The sequence below is a fragment of the Dendrobates tinctorius genome, unplaced genomic scaffold, assembly GCF_039654945.1.
Source record: "Dendrobates tinctorius isolate UK_male_01 unplaced genomic scaffold, ASM3965494v1 ptg000051l, whole genome shotgun sequence".
Classification (NCBI taxonomy): Eukaryota; Metazoa; Chordata; class Amphibia; order Anura; family Dendrobatidae; genus Dendrobates; species Dendrobates tinctorius.
The window spans coordinates 4,041,552-4,062,419 of record NW_027361719.1 but is presented as its reverse complement, the minus strand read 5'-3'; the positions used below and the strand labels follow the sequence as shown (position 1 = coordinate 4,062,419).

The 20,868-nt window shown below is 49.9% G+C and overlaps 1 protein-coding gene across 4 annotated transcripts in view; it reads left to right on the top strand.

Moving 5' to 3' along the window:
• The window catches only part of LOC141091260 (thiol S-methyltransferase TMT1A-like), a 135,434-nt gene that overhangs the window by 55,222 nt on the left and 59,344 nt on the right, over window positions 1-20,868 (top strand). For 3 of the 4 annotated variants that reach the window (XM_073576710.1, XM_073576711.1, XM_073576712.1), the window contains exon 1: window positions 1,493-4,486. The exons of the other annotated variant lie outside the window; for it this stretch is intronic. In XM_073576710.1, coding sequence (XP_073432811.1) covers window positions 1,551-3,653 — 2,103 coding nt within the window. In that variant the 5' untranslated portion in view covers window positions 1,493-1,550 and the 3' untranslated portion in view covers window positions 3,654-4,486. Of the gene's footprint in view, window positions 1-1,492; window positions 4,487-20,868 lie in introns of those variants that run through there. 4 annotated transcript variants of the gene reach the window in all.

The window sequence follows — 20,868 nt, the reverse complement described above, 5'->3', positions numbered from 1 at the left end:
CTGTGGTTTATGAGGCGTGAATAAACCGCAAGGACTGTATGATTTGATGGAAAATCCGTGCCGGAACTGGTTTTTGTTAGCTGCAAGCGAGAATCCCCTAAGTAAATAACAGCGCTACCTCACATTTGGTGGAGAAAGCTATGGGCATTGTTGTAGCCTTGTTGCTGGGAGCAACGGAAGAGGACTGCAAAGTCTGTTGCTAAGGGCATCGGTTTCCAAAAAGTGCATGTTGCATTGCTGGCAACGCTGAGCCAGGAAGGCTGACGGTTGGGGAAGCCACTGCCCGGCTGTGGTTCTGGAACCGTGGGGCGTCCTAATGAGTAAGGCACTGTCCGGATCGGTGAGCCCAGTGCGGCCGTTTCCCCAGGAGAAAGAGACTGATAGGACACCTCTGCGGTAGAGGGGTCTGAGAACCTGCGCGGCCAGCAGGTGACGGTCGTGAAAGAGAAAAAAAAACGTTTTTTACTGACCGGGCCCAGAGAGCAAGAGACTGGTGATTGCTATAGGGTGCCTCTGAGGAGAAGAGGTATCCGAGGACCTGTGTGGCCGACACAGGCAACGGACTGGTGTTCGTGGTGTACTGACCTGGGTCAGTGGTAAAAACTGTGTTCCTGGAGGGTTCAGTGAGCAAGGTCCTGGAGGGTCAGTGTTGGGAAGAGCCCTGGAGCACGTGGTATGACCTTGGATCTGGTGAGGCGTAAGTGTTGGGCAGTCTCAGGCCGAGACGGATGTCCTGAATAGCACCCGCTAACCCCCTGGACCTGGTGAGGCCGGTGTGTTGGGAAACCCTGGAAAGAGGGTCGGCCCTGAATAGCACCCGGTGCGCCCTGTGTGTTGGACGGTCTCAGACGGAGACGGTGCGTCCTGAATAGCCCACAGACAGGACACGTGAGTTTTGTGTTGGTGAGGCCGGTGTGTTGGGAAACCCTGTGAGGAGGGTCGCTCCCTGAATAGCACCCGGTGCACCCTGTGTGTTGGACGGTCTCAGGCGGAGACGGTACGTCATGAATAGCACACAGAAAGGACACGTGATTTTTTTGAGTTTTTTTGTGTGGTGCTTTTCTTTTGTTCTTTTCTCAACTCAGCCTGTGGTGGCTCAGTGGGAGTCAAGAAGGTGACAAGCGGCTTGAGGTGGCTCAGTGGGGTCACGAAGGTGACAAGGGGCTTCCGGTAACTCGGCAGGGTTACGAAGGTGACAAGCGGCTTCCGGTGGATCAATGGGTCCACGAAGACGGCGCAGCAGGAGCTGCAGTGATTCCAGCCGCTGTGTGTGTGAACAGCAGCCGGTGGTGTCGGTGATCGGTGACAGCAGGAGCTGTGGTGGTGCCAACAAGGACTTGTGTGGTATCGTTAAGACATAAACTGTGTTGTGTGAACTTTGGTCTGAGAAGACCGGTATAACGGACATGGGGAGATCCTGAAAGGGGGTGGAGTCCCAGAAGGGGGCGGTGGCCCAAAGCGGGGTGGTAACCCAAAAAGGGGTGGAGTCCCAGGAGGGGGCAGCAACCCAAAGTGGGGTGGTCTTTCAGTAAGTGGCCAAGTTTGAAGGAATGACAGCACTGGTTGACTCAGTGGGTATGTCTGGGGTACCGCAGTATATGTGTATGTCATTTCCAGAATGTGGGATATTCTTTCCGAATGATGACGGGCCACAAGTGTGTACCGTGATGCTACACCGGGAAGGGATATCGGGACGGTTGGACTCAAAGAGTCAGGTGACTCTGGTAGGAACTCCTCTCACTCTCTGTCTGACCGAGAAAATGGTCCAGGTTCGCTGTGCACATGGGGTCACAGTGAACTATGCGGTAGACAGAGTAGTGTTTAAGGAGTTCAGAGGCAGTAAGTGCCAAGGTGGCAGTATACCACCAGACTTAGTGTATGCCTGGGAGTGGGGCCGGGATTTGGTCAGGTTTGATGACCTATGCCAGGAAGATAGAGACCTGTCTACTGTAGGGCTAGCCGACACTGAGACGCTGACGCCTCCTAACGTGGACAGGCCAGATGCACGGGCGACTGGAGAAAGAATGACGTTGGTCGAACTTACAGACCGGACGTCACCTGAAGGGAACAACGGTGTGAGTGAGAAGGCTGTGAGAAACAAAAAGAGCGGAGCTGACACACGGACAGAGAGTGTCCTGGGGGTTCACCATACGGTGTGGTGTGACTGTGACGTGTTGTTGCCAGTAGCCACTGCTATGACAGAATCTAGTGCTGTGCTGACTGAAACTCGTGACAGGACTGATGGTAACCTGGTCGAGAAGATAACGGGAGTAGAGACACAGTCAGAGAGTAACTGGGGGGTTCACTTGGCTGACGGGACTAACCCAGGGGTACCCTTAGACGATATGATTAAAGAAGTAATGGTTCAACACATACTGGCCAAAAGAGAACTAGAGCAGGAGATACAGTTAATAAAAGAGACAGTGAAGGAACAGCTCGAAAGAGAAAGTGTGATGAGACAAACGGCCGAGCACAGAGTGGAGGAGCTTGAGAAAGAAGTCCTTAAGCTCAGAGGTCACCTGTCAACGTGGCACAGCGTAAACAACACCTTAAGAGAGGATGTGGTAGGGCTTGAGAAAAAAGTCTTGGAGCTCAGTGGTCACCTGTCAATGTGGCAAAATGTGAACAATACCCTTAGGGAAGAAATGGAAGAACTCAGAGGAGTAGTTAAAAGTCTTCTGTGGGAGAAATTGGACGAAGACTTACCGTGGGTGAGCGTAAGTGATAACAGGACAGAACGGCCAGTAGCCCTCGTGGCAAAGGGTCATGAAGTGATCAAATCGTGTGAAGGTGAGGAGTTAAGAGCGGAGGAAGACAGTCACCCGGTCGGGTCAACGGCAGTGAGGGAAGTGTCCGTGGAAAAGCTAGAGCCTTCGGTCCAGGAAGAGAGCAAGACCACAACCTTCCAGTTGGTGATTGACGTACCAGAAGACATGCAAGAAGCCTGTGCGGAGGAATGTGCGCATGAGGCTTTCAAAGAAGCGGTCAAAGCGTGTAAGGTGCGCTGGGCACCTGAGACTCGGCAGTTGGTGGTAGTATCGGATAGAGAAGATACATCAAACAGAGTAGCTGTCCTGAAAGAGATGCATCTACAGTGTCTCCCCACCAAACAGCGGGTCAGGCAGAGTAATGAGAAGGCTGCTCGACGCCTAGAAATAGCAAGGGAAGCTATGGATCAGCTGGGCTTGCGGAAAGATGTGGAGCCGATACCCAAAGCTCTGATTGGGAGAATCATTGGAAGATCCGGGAAGGTAATGCAAGACCTTGTGAATATCTCCGGTGTGGTGAGAGTGAGGATCCCTCCTGATGATGAAGACCAAGTATCCAGTGAAGTGGGTAGGATTCCCATCCTGGTGGTTGGCTCCATGGAGAGCCTGAGAGACTTTCGGATGCTCTTGGAGTATCGAGTGAGGTACCTGCAAGAGATTGAGCAGTTGAGGCAGGACCGCCGGCGAATTAATAAAGAAGTACAGAATACCAGATGGCGGCCGCCTGCAACCAAACGGGATGTAGGGACCCGAAGAGTGCCACCAAGAAGTGACAGGGCAGATGGACGAAGAATGTCAGCAAGTGGTAGCTCGACTGGCAGGATGACGTGGAGAGACCGTAGTTCCTGTGAGACCCTGAATGAGTCAGAGAGTAGGACTGATTAGGACTGATGACCGTACCAACCGGGGGAGCTGGTCGGGGAACGGAACAAACAGAGAGAGGAGGGTGGTGACTGGACCATGTCTGATGACGCAGACAGACTATAACTGGAGGGTCAAAGAGCAGGATCGATATTCTGACCGCTGGGGGCGGGGGAGGCCTAACGTAGAGAGGAGGCCGTGTGACAGGTGGAAAAGGTTCTCTCGACCTGTAGGGCAAAAGGTGATGAGTGCCCGGTCTTGAAAGCCTGATGTAATGTTGTGTGTTCAACCCCACAAGTTTGAACAGAGGGTGAGGTATGTGGTGTAGTAACCACTATGTCCGCTAGGGGGCGCTGTGTGAAGGTTCCAAGGGAGAGGATGAGTGGCAGAATCCTGAAGGATGGTTGTGTATCTCAAAGGGGGTGGCTTTGAGATGGAGACTTAGTTATGCGTATTGATCCGCAATGGTATTGCTGAGGTGTTATTTCAAGGCATAAGGGAGAAGTCTCTAGGTAACTTGGGAGTTGGGCGGGCCAGTTACCTACAAACCCACCCAGGGGTGTGTCTGAAAACGCCTGTATTAAAAGCTATGTGAGTGTGTGAAGGACCTGTGATGAGGTCATAGTCACGTGACCCGGTGGGCGTGGCTATAGACCATATAATGTGGCCAGGGTAGGTCACATGGGAGGAATGCTGGGACCTGGTTGGTCAAGTGTGGAAGGTCCTGCAGAGATGGAGCTTCCTCCCAGACAGCACGTGTGAAGTGGCTGGGAGCAATGGCGATGTGTGCCTGACAGTTCCCTGGAGGGAACGAACGTGTGCGGAATGCTGCAGCCGCATGAGGAACCCTGACGTGGGTGAGATAATTGTGAGGCTAAGTGAGCATGCGTACTGACATTGATATAAGAGTGAAGCATTATAATGGACGCTATGCTGGTAATGCTATTAAGTGAACTTTCTGTTGCTGCTGTGGTTTATGAGGCGTGAATAAACCACAAGGACTATATGATTTGATGGAAAATCCGTGCCGGAACTGGTTTTTGTGCGCTGCAAGCAAGAATCTCCTAAGTAAATGACAGCGCTACCTCACATAACATACACAAACATTAGGGGGTTTTAGAACCCTACCTCGGTTGGTCTCTAGTCTAGCACTTATTGAAGTACTTCTACAGTCGGAAGCAGCAGTGAAGGGCATGCGCAGTGATGTTACTTTTACCAGTCGCGGCTGTGGCCTTGTCTGCTAGCTGTGACGCGGCAGTGCTTGTGACCTGATTGTCTTGCTCCCTGGCCCAGCCCGCCACTGTTCCGTGCGTCGCGGCTGCCAAGCAGCGTGTGCGAGTCCTTGCACTTTTAAAGGGCCCACGACCTCTATTTTATTTTTTTTATTTTCTCTTCTCCCCTCTCTTGCTCTTCTGCAAGGGCCCACACGTTGCGTTTGGCGCAGGTTGCCGCACCGTCAAAAAGACGCATGCGGCGGCATCCGCATTCATTGGCACGGCCTGCGTACCTAATGCTAAAGATAGGGTACGCAGACCGCATGCCGACAGAGGCGGGGCTAAGCGGAGGAGGTTTGACAGAGGCGGGGCTGAATGGAGGAGGCTCGACAGGGGGCGGAGCTTCACGGAGGAAGCCCGCAGCCCTCCGCACCTCGGCCATACGCTAGTGTGAAACTAGCCTTAGCATGGCCTTACATACCGATGTGTTCCCTTAGACAGTAATGCGTTTTTTTACGCACTCATCCGCATGCGTATGCCTGCGCATATTTGAGAGATTCTTGACGCTTCAAAAAATGCAACATGTTGCGTTTGCCGGACACCGGTGCACATCGCGGAACTGACGCATGTGTACGCAAAAGCATGAGAACGCATGTCCCTGCGTACTCCATGTTAAATATATGTAGGCTTGCCGCATGCGGATCTATGCAGATCAAACGTTACGCACACAAACACTAATGGGGAAACCAGCCTAAGTGTGCTTCTGCATGTCTGTGCGTGTCTTTATGCTCTACCAAAGATTTATTATAATTGGAGAGAGATGGGGAATTTTAGGGGGCAGTATGAGGAGAATGTGTGAAGAAACAGTATGGTGAGTGAGGGGAGTGGGGAATGCTTGGAGGAACAGAAGGGGGATGTATGAGAAGACATGATGGAGAGTGGGAGGAATGTGAGAGAAGACAGCATGGGGGAGAAAAGTGTGAGGGGACACAGAGCGGAGACTAGGTAGTGTGGGGAGAGGTATATAGATGCGGCAGTATGGGGGGACACGGTGAGGACACAGCAAGGAGGAAATAGTATGCAAAAGAGAGGTAATGTGATGAGGGGGAACAATATAGAGACTGGGCAGTATAGGGCAGACACCGTGTGAGAAGACAGTTTGAAGAGGAGACCCAGTATAGAAAAGAGAGGACAGTGTGGAAATCATGTACCATAAGAGGGACAGTGTGCGTGTCATATTTTGGGCAGGGAATATAGTGAGGGGCAATTTTTTATTGAGGGGCTCAGCGTAGGGAAGATATTTTTATTCAGGAGCATTGTAATGACATTGCTATTTTTAAGGGCATTGTGTGGGGATGTGCTGCAGAAGACCAGAGAATATGGAGGTCTGTGGAGAGGAGCTGTAATATTAGAAGAGACATCATGGAGTTTGGACAAGATGGAGATGAAAAGAAAGAGAGACTCTAATCAGAGAAGATATCACAAGTAAGATACCTGTATGTAAATGCTTATTTGTGATCCAGCCTGCGCCTCATCAGTGCTGTGGTTCCGGTATGGTCCGCAGTCTGATGATGACTGATGACATCAACTCCCAGTATCTCAATTGTTAGGCCGGCGCCCAGGGTCGGACTGGGGTGTGTAGGGCCCACCAAGGGAATTAATTTTAGGGGCCCAGCTACAGTAATGTACAACTCAACATTTAGGCTTTGAGACCGCGGAATTACACCATGGGTTCTTTTGCCGTATATCCCACGCCAAATCTGCATCATTTCAGCATCCTAATTCTACTAAAAGCTGCACCGTTGTTCATATGCTGCAGATCTTTCCGCACTACGATTCAATAGGCAGCATTGGTCCCTATAGGCAGCACAGGTTCCCAATAGGTAGCACAACTCCCCAATAGGCAGCACAGGTCCCCAATAGGCAGCACAGGTCCCCAATAGGCAGCACAGGTCCCCAATAGGCAGCACAGGTCCCCAATAGGCAGCATTGGTCCCTATAGGCAGCACAGGTTCCCAATAGGCAGCACAGGTCCCCAATAGGCAGCACAGGTCCCCAATAGGCAGCACAGGTCCCCAATAGGCAGCACAGGTTCCCAATAGGCAGCACAGGTTCCCAATAGGCAGCACAGGTCCCCAATAGGCAGCACAGGTCCCCAATAGGCAGCATTGGTCCCTATAGGCAGCACAGGTTCCCAATAGGCAGCACAGGTTCCCAATAGGCAGCATTGTTCCCCAATAGGCAGCACAGGTTCCCCAATAGGCAGCACAGGTTCCCCAATAGGCAGCACAGGTTCCCCAATAGGCAGCATTGTTCCCCAATAGGCAGCATTGTTCCCCAATAGGCAGCACAGGTTCCCCAATAGGCAGCACAGGTTCCCCAATAGGCAGCACAGGTCCCTAATAGGCAGCATTGTTCCCCAATAGGCAGGCACAGGTCCCCAATAGGCAGGCACAGGTCCCCAATAGGCAGGCACAGGTCCCCAATAGGCAGGCACAGGTCCCTAGTAGGCAGGCACAGGTCCCCAATAGGCAGGCACAGGTCCCTAATAGGCAGCATTGTTCCCTAATAGGCAGCACAGGTCCCCAATAGGCAGGCATAGGTCCCTAGTTGGCAGCACAGGTCCCCAATAGGCAGGCACAGGTCCCTAGTAGGCAGCACAGGTCCCTAATAGGCAGCACAGGTCCCCAATAGGCAGGCACAGGTCCCTAGTAGGCAGCACAGGTCCCCAATACGCAGCACATTCAGACAGTAACTCACTGACCCGGCGTTGGCCTGTGTACCAGATACACAGGCGACAGGCTGCGACGCGTCTGACTCTGAAGAAGAAGAAGACTGTCACTGTAATGCCGCGGTTGAGGCCTCCTGGATGGCCAGGCCCCGCACCGCCCGTCCTGCTCCTCCGGCCTCCAGGTGTGCGCAAATCACCGGTCCGTCACGCTGCCTGGGCTCAGCTCACATTGACTTGACAAGTCTGGGCAGTGGCGGTGACTCCTCCAGCGAGCTCCAGTTACCCGCCAATGCCGCACTGCGCGCAGGAATCAGTGCGCGGGGCGGGGGCCTCCGGGGTGTGCTGTGCTCTGTCCTGTAGTCAGAGACAGAGCAGAGATCGACCCGACGTATCAATGCGCGGTATCCGGTGCGGCGGGCGGGACTAGGAAGCAGAGCAAGAGTCCTCCTCTGCTCCTGCTCCTTGCCGGCTGCACTGCAGGAACATCAAAGTACCGGATCGCGGCTGTGAATCTCCCCTGTTCGGGGAACTGGCTGCTTTTTTAACAACCGGTTCCACCGAACCGGGGAGAACCTACTGAATCCCACCCTGCCTGCCCTGGGTACGAGCGACCAGTGAGTGACAGTGATATTCGGGGGCGGGGCCCACCGAGGGATCCAACGGTACCTCGGTGGGCCAGTCCGAGCCTGCCGGCGTCACACTAGAGAGGAATACGGACGAGTGAGAGGTGTTAAAAAAATACATTGCACACAGACCAATGATTCTCTATGGGGCAGCTCCCATCAGCCGTGTTTTTGTCGCGTATTTTCTACGGTCCATGCCAATCGCAGCATGCTGCGATTGTCAGCGTATTACGACCATAGTACGCCAATGTAAGTCTATGGGTGCGCAAAAAATACGCATTACACACGGACCACACGTGTGACTTGCAAGAAATACGCAAGACTTCTCCTGGTGACAGGAAATGTGCCAATCCATCATCAGGAAGCTTAGACATGCAAATTAGCTCAAAAAGCGCTCCAGACATCCAGGAAGTACGCCTCCACGGAGTCCTGCAGCATCATGTCTAGCCACATTAATGTTGAGCTCCTAATTGTGTTGGTCCAGGAAAGGCCCGAACTTGGGGACCAACGGGATGCCCATTATTCTGACCGGGGCCGCAAAGAGGCGGCATGGAGGCACATCTGTGTGCACATGTTCCCAGACTATGCCCAATGGCCACGTGAGGAGCAACAACCAATTCGTAAGTAATTGCCATTTTTACCAATCAGCTTAACCCCTTAATGTCCAATGACGGACACAGTCCGTCATCAGACATTTCCCCTGCTTTGATGAGGGCTCCGGCGCTGAGCCCGCATCAAAGCCGGGACATGTCATCTGTTATGAACAGCTGACATGTGCCCGCAATAGGCGCGAGCGGAATCGCCGTCCGCCCGCGCCTATTAACTAGTTAAATGCCGCTGTCAAAGCTGACAGCAGGCATTTAAATAGCGGAGGCTATTGAAGCATGCCAAAAGTAAAAAAAAAAAAATGTTTAAAAATAAAAAAAAATTAAAAAAAACCTAAAAGTTCAAATCACCCCCCTTTCGCCCCAATCAAAATAAAACAGTAAAAAAATATCCCACATACACATATTAGGTATCGCCGCGTTCAGAATCGCCCGATCTATCAATAAAAAAAAAGCATTAACCTGATCGCTAAACGGCGTAGCGAGAAAAAAATTCAAAACGCCAGAATTACGTTTTTTTTGTCACCAAGACATTGCATTAAAATGCAATAACGGGCGATCAAAAGAACGTATCTGCACAAACGTGGTAACATTAAAAACATCAGTCCGGCACGGAAAAAATAAGCCCTCACCCGACCCCAGATCATGAAAAATGGAGACGCTACGGGTCTCGGAAAATTGCGCAAATTTTTTTTTATTTTTTTTTTTTTTTAGCAAACTTTGGAATTTTTTTTCACCACTTAGATAAAAGAGGACATAAACATGTTTGGTGTCTATGAACTCGCAATGACCTGGAGAATCATAATGGCAGGTCAGATTTAGCATCTAGTGAACCTAACAAAAAAGCCAAGCAAAAAACAAGTGTGGGATTGCACTTTTTTTGCAATTTCACCGCACTTGGAATTTTTTTCCCGTTTTTGAGTACACGATATGGAAAACCAATGATGTCATTTAAAAGTACAACTCGTCCCACAAAAAATAAGCCCTCACACGGCCATATAAACAGAAAAATAAAAAAGTTATGGCTCTGGAAAGAAGGGGAGGGAAAAATGAAAATGTAAAACCAAAAATACCCCTGGTCGTTAAGGGGTTAAAGGCCAGAAGTGAGCTTTTTGAAATGTAGCCCCTACAATCCTATACTGTGTATGTAGGTATCCATGTTTGCTAAAGAAAAATGTAGCTAAAAACCACCCCCTACTAGGCCACGTGACTATGTGAAATGTTAGGAATATTGCTTGGCACAATTCACAAAGGCTACAGTCACTTTTCACTTCACATTGCAGTTGAGGATGTGATAAGACGCTGGCGCAGCATCCGCGACCAGTACCAGCGGGAAAGACAGCAGAGGGCCAGGAGTGGGGCAGCAGCACCGACCAAGCAGAAATACATCTATTTTGACCGCTTGGCATTTTATTCGGACTCCCATGACAGCACCACGAGAGAGGGGATCCGCCCTTTAGGAACAGGAAACCTACAGATACAAAAAGGCGGCACCTCTCCCACGCATCATCAGTTGGTTTCCTGTTCCTGAAGGGACGGGATCCTACAGAAGACCAGGATCCCAGGCCGGCCGGCCGATACAGGTAGCGGGGGGGTCTCCTACCTCGGCCTGGTGCGGATCCCTGGAAGACGCCACGGTGGCCCAGGATGGGTAGCACGGCGGTGGCGTAGTCAGCAGGGAGCGGCGTCCGGAGGATGTCCGACTCCAGAATAAAGGCTGCCGCCGGTGAGTATGTTTCCCCCCGGGGGCCCCCGGATCCGGCGGCGCTGGTGTGGTGGCCGGCGCGCTGCGGGAGACGCTGCGACCGGGGAGCGCGGTATCCCGAAGCTCCCGGGCGTCCCGCGTGACTTCCGGTCGGGCGGGGTCGCGGTGACGTCAGGGGGCGGCCGGAGGAGGTGCTTCCGGGTCGGCGGCGCCACTGCGCATGCGCGAGAAAAACAAGATGGCGGCGCCCATCGCAAGCGCCGATGAGCGTCGGCTCTCCGGCCCGGTGCGGCGCCAGCTGGGGAAGGGAGCCCTATTAGGGGGGAGGGGCGCAGCACGCATACTGCTGTCCGGAGGAGGGGTATATAGGCAAGGCCCGGGCAGGGTGCCTTGCCTTGGCCACATTATTGCGAGCAGTAATGGAGAGCGAGCAGGAGCAGCAGCAGCAGCGTCAGCGGCGTCAGCAGCAGCAGCAACGACGGCAGCAGCGACAAACATCTCTGCCGCCCCTGGATGACCTTCGGCAGGTCAAGCAGAAAAAGAAAGAGTCACGTGACAGTGAACGTGCGGGACGAAATGACCAGTCCAGCCATAAAAGCTCCTCTAAGCAGACAGGAGCATCGTCTGAGAAGAATCCCCCTCATCCTCCGGTACTTGATTGTGGCACTGGTAAGTGATCTTCGTGAAAGTTCACTCAGTGACTGGGCCCCCCTTCTGTGCTTTATTCTAGGGGAAGAAGGCTTCAGGTAAAACTAAACACAGGGAATGCGCACTCTGTGCATGCCCATTACCGGACTCATGCCCCAAAAGATTGTGCCCCCCCTGTATTCAGCAGACAGTGGCGGAAGAGTCGCCCGCGGCAGCAGCGAGTTTGAGAGACATTGTTAGGGCAGAAATGAAGGAAACCCTAAAGTCACTGTCCCAGCCGGAAACTATAAAGGGCGGGGTCCCGGTGGAGTCCGATTCCTCGGCAGAATGGAGGAGAAGTAGAGACTCCCAGGCTTCATCTCCCTCGTCCTCCTCGGAAGAAGAGGACTCTGGGCGGTTTTGTCTGCCTCTTGACCGGGTAGACAAGCTGGTCAAAGCAGTCAGAGGGACAATGGAAGTAGAGGAGCCTAAGCCCCAATTATCCATGCAGGATGTCATGTTCAGGGGGCTGGAGCAGAGGAAGCATAGAGTCTTCCCGTTAAATCAGAAGATCCAGGATCTAATCCACAGAGAGTGGAAAAAAACGGATAAAAGAGGGTCGCTACCACCAGCCCTCAAACGCAGATATCCCTTCGACGATCCGGCAGTAAATACTTGGGACAAGGCCCCCAAATTAGATGCGGCCATTGCAAAGGCATCGAAAAGATCCTCGCTGCCCTTTGAGGACATGGGATCCCTTAAAGATCCCCTAGACAGGAAGGCAGACACCTTCCTTAAGAATACTTGGGAGATGGCAGCCGGTTCCTTAAGACCAGCAGTGGCGTCAACATGCACAGCCAGGTCCATGATGGTCTGGTTGGACCAGTTGGAGTCACAATTAAAACAGGGTACGTCAAGACAAACAATTCTTGGGGCCCTACCAACAATCCAAGAGGGAGCAGCCTTCCTAGCAGATGCCTCGGCGGATGCAGTAAGAATGGCAGCCAGAGCAGCAGGTCTCTCTAATGCGGCTCGTAGAGCCCTGTGGCTAAAGTGCTGGCAGGGAGACATTCAGACCAGGGCGAAGCTTTGTACTATTCCGTGTGAGGGGGAATATTTGTTCGGCGCAGTCCTGGACGAACTGCTTGAGAAGGCTGGGGACGACAAGAAAAAATTCCCAAATCTCTGGCCTACATCCTACCGACGCCCATTTGGTAGAAGGAGATTCCGTCTGGGGAGAAGGCCCAATTCTTCGCCTACTAGAGACCGTCCCAGATGGGAAGATAGAAGGAGAAGAGGTACGGGCTACATGTTTAGACGCTCGTCTAGAGATCAAAAGAGACAGAATCAATGACTAGCAATTCCCGTGGGAGGTAGACTATCATCCTTCCTTCCGGCATGGTCACAGATTACAAATAGTGACTGGGTGCGCAATGTAATATCCACCGGGCTTAGATTGGAGTTTACCCAGGTCCCGCGGGATACCTTTAAATCCACTCCTTTAAGATCTTCACCCCTTGAACAAGCAGCTTTAGAAGCGGAGGTCTTGAGCCTATGCCAGAAAAACGTCTTGATAGAGGTTCCGGAAGCTGAGAGAGGAAGGGGGTTCTACTCTCCCTTATTCCTGATCCAAAAACCTGATAAGACATTTAGAACGATCATTAACTTACGTTTCCTTAATAAGTTTTTGGTGAACCGTACTTTTAAGATGGAGTCCATCAATACGACAATAAAAATATTGTTTAAAGGGTGTTTTATGGCAGTCATAGATTTGAAAGATGCATACTATCATGTACCTATCCATGCAGACTTCCAGCAGTTCCTGAGGGTGGCGGTTTCAATAGACGGCACAGTCCGTCATTATCAATATAGAGCCCTTCCCTTTCGTCTCTCAGCAGCGCCCCGGGTATTTACAAAGATAGTGGCCGAAGTGATGGCGCATTTACGGGAGGTGGACATCCTGATTGTTCCATATTTGGATGATTTTTTAATTGTAGGAAAATCAGGGGGCCATTGTACATCCCAGATAGAAAGAGCTAAGTCCAGGTTAGAAAACCTCGGATGGATATTAAACTACGAGAAATCCCGACTTCAGCCCTCAAAAATACAAAAGTTTCTAGGCTTACTATTAAATTCAGAAACTCAGCAGTGTCTGTTGCCATTGGATAAAATGCAAAAGATACAGCAGCAGGTTCTTTGGGCGGTTGATAATCCTTCTATGACCCTCAGACAGGCCATGTCCCTGTTGGGATCTCTAACCTCATGCATCCCAGCAGTTAGGTGGGCACAATTCCATACTAGAGCCCTTCAGAAGGATGTCCTATTTAATAGCAGGGCCTTAAGACACTCCTTACAAGGTCAACTGTTGCTAAGCCCCTCGACTGTCACATCGCTTAGATGGTGGCTCGATGATGAGAACCTAGCCTCAGGGGTGCCCTGGATAACGCAGATAACCCGTGTTATAACCACAGACGCTAGTCCCTTCGGTTGGGGGGCCCATATGGGGGACATAGTGGTACAGGGACAGTGGGATTCGGATACGGAGATCTCATCCAACCAAAGAGAGCTATTGGCGATAGAGCAGGCAGTCAAAAAACTCATTATGTACCTACAGGGCCATCACGTGAGGATACTCTCGGACAACCAGGTAGCGGTAGCATATATCAACACCAAGGTGGAACCCGCTCCGACGCCCTGATGCGGACAACAGAACGTCTCCTTCAAATAGCAGAGGGAAGTTTTCTATCTTTGACGGCGCTCCACATCAGAGGGAAAGACAACGTAAAGGCAGACTTTCTAAGCCGCAAGGCTCTAAAGCAAGGAGAATGGGCTTTGAACAGGGATATTTACCACCAGATTGTCCGCAGATGGGGTCGGCCAGAGGTAGACCTCTTTGCCACCAGAGAAAACAGAAAAGAAAAATCGTTCTGCTCTCTGAATCCCAGGGAAAATCCACTAGCAGTGGACGCCCTCCTGATAAGATGGAACTTTTCTCTGGCATACGCCTTCCCGCCATTAAATCTTCTACCTCTGGTAGTAAGGAAGATCAGGGAAGATCGGGCAAGAGTCATATTAATTGCCCCCTTTTGGCCCAGGAGGACCTGGTTTGCATGGTTGAGGACCATGTCTGTATGCGATCCCTGGGTGCTGCCGAACCTTCCGGATCTCCTCTACCAGGGGCCAGTCAGCCACCCACAAGTAGCGAGACTCCATTTGACGGCGTGGTCTTTGAAAGGTCACTGTTAGAGGATAGAGGGTTCTCCAAGAAGTTAATTGATACCCTCCTAAAAAGCAGGAAATTGACTACCACTAACATTTATGATAGGACCTGGAAGCGATTCCTGTCCACCTTTCAGTTTGACGCCAGAGACGGAATTCCCACGAAACATATTCTGGAATTTCTCCAGAAGGGTCTCGAATTGGGTCTCTCCACAAGTACATTACAAGTACAAGTTTCAGCCTTAGGGGCCTTGTTTGCATGTGATATTGCCAATAACTATTGGGTAGCAAGGTTCATCAAAGCAGCGGCTAGATCGAGACCCATACACAAAGACAGATGTGTACCTTGGGACTTAAATTTAGTCCTTACGGCCTTGACAGAAAAACCATTTGAACCTCTGGATTCGGCCTCATTAAAGATTATATCTCTTAAGGCAGCTTTTCTAGTGGCGATAACATCCGCACGTAGAGTGAGTGACATACAGGCACTTTCCAGATTGCCCCCTTACACAGAGTTCTTACAGGATAGAGTAATCCTAAGGCCAGATCCAGCATACCTTCCCAAGGTAGCATCACAATTTCACAGGACACAAGAGATAGTTCTGCCTTCCTTCCTCCCTAATCCGACCAACCCTAAGGAGCAAAAACTTCAGGCATTAGATATTAGGAGATGCTTACTTAAATATTTAGCAGCCACGGATCCTTGGAAGAAGGAGAATGCATTATTCCTATCCTTCCAAGGTCCCAGGAAAGGTTGTAGGGTATCAAAACGCACATTAGCGAGGTGGATTAGGGAGGCTATCTCTCTTGCCTACACAGCAGGTGGAGGTCCGGCTCCGCAGAACCTGAGGGCGCATTCCACTCGTGCCATGGCATCATCTTGGGCAGAAAGATCTGGAGTGTCAATTGATCAGATATGTAAGGCGGCCACCTGGTCATCTCCTTCCACCTTTTTTAACCACTATCGATTAGATATGGGTGCCTCTTCAGATCTCACCTTCGGGCTAAGGGTGCTGCAGGCTGTAGTCCCGCCCTAAATTAGTTTACATCTCTGTAATTCTCTCGTGGTGCTGTCATGGGAGTCCGAATAAAGTATTAAGTTACGTACCGGTAACGGTATTTTTCGGAAGCCCATGACAGCACCCTTAGTTCCCTCCCTTGTTCACATATAGGGGTGCACTCCTTTAGAAAATTGTCCACAATTTACGGTATGTGGGAGATGGTGTAAAAAAATATATATATATATTTCTGCTATATAGGGTAGATAGGTTGTATATGTTGTGTACTAACCATGGTAGCCTCTCAAGCTCTGTAAACCAACTGATGCGTGGGAGAGGTGCCGCCCTTTTTGTATCTGTAGGTTTCCTGTTCCTAAAGGGCGGATCCCCTCTCTCGTGGTGCTGTCATGGGCTTCCGAAAAATACCGTTACCGGTACGTAACTTAATACTTTTGGCACCCAGTATGGATCTCAAACCGTAAGTACAGACATCACACCACATGACACATATGCTTTTTAGGGTCAGAGCTACATTTTGTTTTTTGTACATTTGTTTATAATTATAGAATTGGGACCCTGAGTTCGGTGGCTTACGCACACGGATGTTCTTCCCATCCAGGGCTCTAATACAATTGGGGAATTGGCAGTGCAACTCAAATCCCCTGGCAATCCTCAACCAGTCTCCCATCTTGGGCTCTGGCATGACCAGATGATGAACTCTAGAACAGATTTCAGAACATGTAGCACGAACGATGCCAGATATTGTCGATCGCCCAATCAAAAACTCCAGATGGAGTGCTGCATAAGAAAGGCCAGTTGAGAGGAACCTACAATTAAACAAATGTACTAAATATATACATTAAATTACATGATCAAGGATGCATGGGTCGCCCTCCCAGGGCTGTGGGGTACTCGGTACCGGGCCGGTCTCTCAAAGGGGAATGTCACAGCAGCGGTGACCCGGTCCGTGGCCCTGTGCGCCCATGTAAAAGGGGTTAAGTGATGGAATAAAGTATATGAGTGAATGATTCGTGAAGCCACCTGTGGTGCTTGGCAAATAGGGGGTTAAGCCAACGCTGTCGGCAGATCCTCTGGGACAGATGGTGTAAAGCAGCAAGGTGTATTAGCTCCCCACAGGTAGAGTTGTAATCCCAGGGAAGCGAGGATAGGTGTTGAGGAAGAAGGTGCAGTGTCTGGCACAGGGATGAAGCAGTGCTGATGGGGTTGCAGGAAGAAGGCAAGGACACAACAGGGTGCAGTTTCTTTACCTTTACTTTGCTTGGCAAATGCAGTCCAGATTACAGATGGCACGGGAGCTGGCTAGCCTGGAAGCAACTTAGGAATCTCTCTATGCAGATGGATTGTGTAGTCTCCTTCCTAGCGCTTATTTTTAGGTACTTGCAGTACTGTGTTACACTGAAGTTCCACTTGCTTATTCTCTTTAGAACTCCCTCGTATGGCAGACAGCTGTAGCCTTCCTCTTCTGGCTCACACGTTGCTGTTGTGCCTCCGAGTTTTATGTGGGAATAGAGCATTCACAGCTTCCTATTCCTCCGGTTTCTGTTGCAGGACCATCATTGTCTGTACAGCCTTGGAGACCGGGCTCCAGATCATGCGCTATAGCTGGGAATGAGCCTGAACTCTCTGCTCAATCTCCCAGCTCTTCTCCTCCACGTCCACACACATTGCCCTCCTCACACAAACCCCTCTAATTTTCCCTCCTGGCCCCCAGAGAGTCGCTCCTCCCCCAGTTTTGGTTCAGATCTCCCTCTGCTGACCTGGAATGGAAACTGTGTTGTGATTAACTGCTAGAGAGATCCTTTATTGCTTCCAAGCATGACATCACACTCCCTAGGAGGAAGGCAATGCCACTGTGGCGACCATACTCCTGGGGGCGCCACATTCCCCCCTAGTGCAATTCAGTACTCCCGGACTGAAGAGAAAACATGTAAACATATAAACAATTATAAATATAACAAGATTTCCAAAAGTGGAAAATACAATTAAAAAACAAAAAACAAAACTCAAAAATAGTCCTGATGACGACTAGTCCAAACGTCAATGTCCATGGTCCAATTCCTGAGCAAGTTGGTAAACTATTTACAAGTAGAGTTTTGACCACACATACAGTGGGGAAAAAAGTATTTAGTCAGTCAGCAATAGTGCAAGTTCCACCACTTAAAAAGATGAGAGGCGTCTGTAATTTACATCATAGGTAGACCTCAACTATGGGAGACAAACTGAGAAAAAAAAATCCAGAAAATCACCTTGTCTGTTTTTTTTTTTCATTTTATTTGCATATTATGGTGGAAAATAAGTATTTGGTCAGAAACAAAATTTCATCTCAATACTTTGTGATATATCCTTTGTTGGCAATGACAGAGGTCAAACGTTTTCTGTAAGTCTTCACAAGGTTGCCACACACTGTTGTTGGTATGTTGGCCCATTGCTCCATGCAGATCTCCTCTAGAGCAGTGATGTTTTTGGCTTTTCGCTTGGCAACACGGACTTTCAACTCCCTCCAAAGGTTTTCTATAGGGTTGAGATCTGGAGACTGGCTAGGCCACTCCAGGACCTTGAAATGCTTCTTACGAAGCCACTCCTTCGTTGCCCTGGCGGTGTGCTTTGGATCATTGTCATGTTGAAAGACCCAGCCACGTTTCATCTTCAATGCCCTTGCTGATGGAAGGAGGTTTGCACTCAAAATCTCACGATACATGGCCCCATTCATTCTTTCATGTACCCGGATCAGTCGTCCTGGCCCCTTTGCAGAGAAACAGCCCCAAAGCATGATGTTTCCACCACCATGCTTTACAGTAGGTATGGTGTTTGATGGATGCAACTCAGTATTCTTTTTCCTCCAAACACGACAAGTTGTGTTTCTACCAAACAGTTCCAGTTTGGTTTCATCAGACCATAGGACATTCTCCCAAAACTCCTCTGGATCATCCAAATGCTCTCTAGCAAACTTCAGACGGGCCCGGACATGTACAGGCTTAAGCAGTGGGACACGTCTGGCACTGCAGGATCTGAGTTCATGGTGGCGTAGTGTGTTACTTATGGTAGGCCTTGTTACATTGGTCCCAGCTCTCTGCAGTTCATTCACTAGGTCCCCCCGCGTGGTTCTGGGATTTTTGCTCACCGTTCTTGTGATCATTCTGACCCCACGGGGTGGGATTTTGCGTGGAGCACCAGATCGAGGGAGATTATCAGTGGTCTTGTATGTCTTCCATTTTCTAATTATTGCTCCCACAGTTGATTTCTTCACTCTAAGCTGGTTGGCTATTGCAGATTCAGTCTTTCCAGCCTGGTGCAGGGCTACAATTTTGTTTCTGGTGTCCTTTGACAGCTCTTTGGTCTTCACCATAGTGGAGTTTGGAGTCAGACTGTTTGAGGGTGTGCACAGGTGTCTTTTTATACTGATACAAGTTTAAACAGGTGCCATTACTACAGGTAATGAGTGGAGGAAAGAGGAGACCCTTAAAGAAGAAGTTACAGGTCTGTGAGAGCCAGAAATCTTGATTGCTTGTTTCTGACCAAATACTTATTTTCCACCATAATATGCAAATAAAATGAAAAAAAAACAGACAATGTGATTTTCTGGATTTTTATTTTCAGTTTGTCTCCCATAGTTGAGGTCTACCTATGATGTAAATTACAGACGCCTCTCATCTTTTTAAGTGGTGGAACTTGCACTATTGCTGACTGACTAAATACTTTTTTTCCCCACTGTAGTCCTGTGGTCCAATTGTCCATCGAAACAAAATAAAATAACCAAAAAGTCTTACAGAGTCTCTGTAGGCATAAAACTTGAAACGTTGCATATTTACAGGTTAACATTTACAAAACTTATCTATATGCGGAACCTTAGGGGTGGAATACCTTGGGTACTGCGGACAGACCTAAGTAGCACTGGTATGGGTAAACTGGGTAGTAGCCATCTGCAAACTCTTAGACTCACTGTGGGCATGACAGATTCACCACTGGCAGGGCGAAGATTCTCTGACTCCACTGCTGGTGTGGCATCTGCTGCCTGAACTTCCTGATTTTCAGAGTTGTCTTGAGTCTCTGCTACTTCAGTTGCAGTAGGCTGGGGAAAGAATAGGACAGGAACTACGATGGCTTGATCCATTCTTGTCCAGTTTACAGGAAATTCTCTGAGTACAGTGCTGACCTTTTCTTCTTCTTCTATGGGTTGAAGGTTGTTTTGTTCTCCAATCCTTTCCTTTAGCTGGTCAGGGCACAGTTTCAGATGATCCCTCGATACTGCTGATGAGGTTTTTCCTCCATCCTTACTGATAAGGCACACTTTGGTGTTGTCGAAGTTTGATGGTAAGATGGTGTAGGGTTCAGCTTCCCATTGGTCATCCAATTTATGTATCCTTCTTTTCCTCTTTAGGACTTGTTCTCCTGGTGACAAGGGAACTGCAGGTGCATGTTGATTGTAGGTCTTTTCCTGTTTTTGTCTCGCCTGAGCTAGACTCTTTTCTACGCACTCTTGTACTCTACGGTACTGTTGCTGCCATTCTGTATCCCAGTCAGCATCTGGTGATGTTACCTCAGGTGTAAGGACTCCCATATCCAAATCAATAGGCAACTTGCCAGGCCTCGCTCTCATTAGGTAGGCTGGAGTGCAGTTGGTAGAATTCACAGGAATGTGATTGTAGAGGTCGACCAGATCTGGCAACTTCTCTGGCCACAGATTCCTCTCTTCCAAAGGCAAGGTCTTCAGTAGGTCGATCACCACCTGATTAATCTTTTCACACATGCCATTGGTCTGTGGATGGTACGGTGTTGTCCTGATCTTCTTGCAACCGTACAAGTTACAGAATTCCTGAAACACTTCTGCCTCAAAGGCTGGACCTTGATCTGTAAGCACTCGCTCGGGATATCCGTGTGGTCTACAAAAGTGCTGTTGGAATGCTCTGGCTGCTGTCCTGGCTGTTTGATCCTTGACAGGCACGACTACCAGGAATCTCGAGTAGTGGTCAACGATGGTAAGAGCTTAAATGTAGCCTGAACGGCTTGGAACCAGCTTCACATGGTCCAGGGCTACCAACTCGAGTGGTTGTTTGGTTATTATTGGCGGCAAAGGAGCTCGCTGGCTGTTGCGGTCCTTTCTGCGCAGATTGCATTGTCCACACTCCCGGCACCAATTTTCAATGGCCTTCCTCATTCCAGCCCAGTAGAATCTCTCCCGGAGCAAGGCTTCCAACTTCTTCCATCCGTAGTGTCCAGCTCCATTGTGATAGGCTTGTAAGACCATTGATGCCTCCCTCTTTGGGACAACCACTTGCCAGACCAACTCATGAGTGCGGGAATTGATACTCCTCTGACACAGCTTTCCTTCATAAATGAACAGCCTGCCTCTTTCCTTCCACAACTGATCACAACTGCTGGGTTTCTTCAGGAGCATCTGGAGTCAGCTTGTGACAGTAGCTCCTTTAGCAGGTGGACGGCGGGGTCGCTATCCTGCGTTTCTGCCCAGTCATGATGAGGCAATGGATTTAGGGTGGC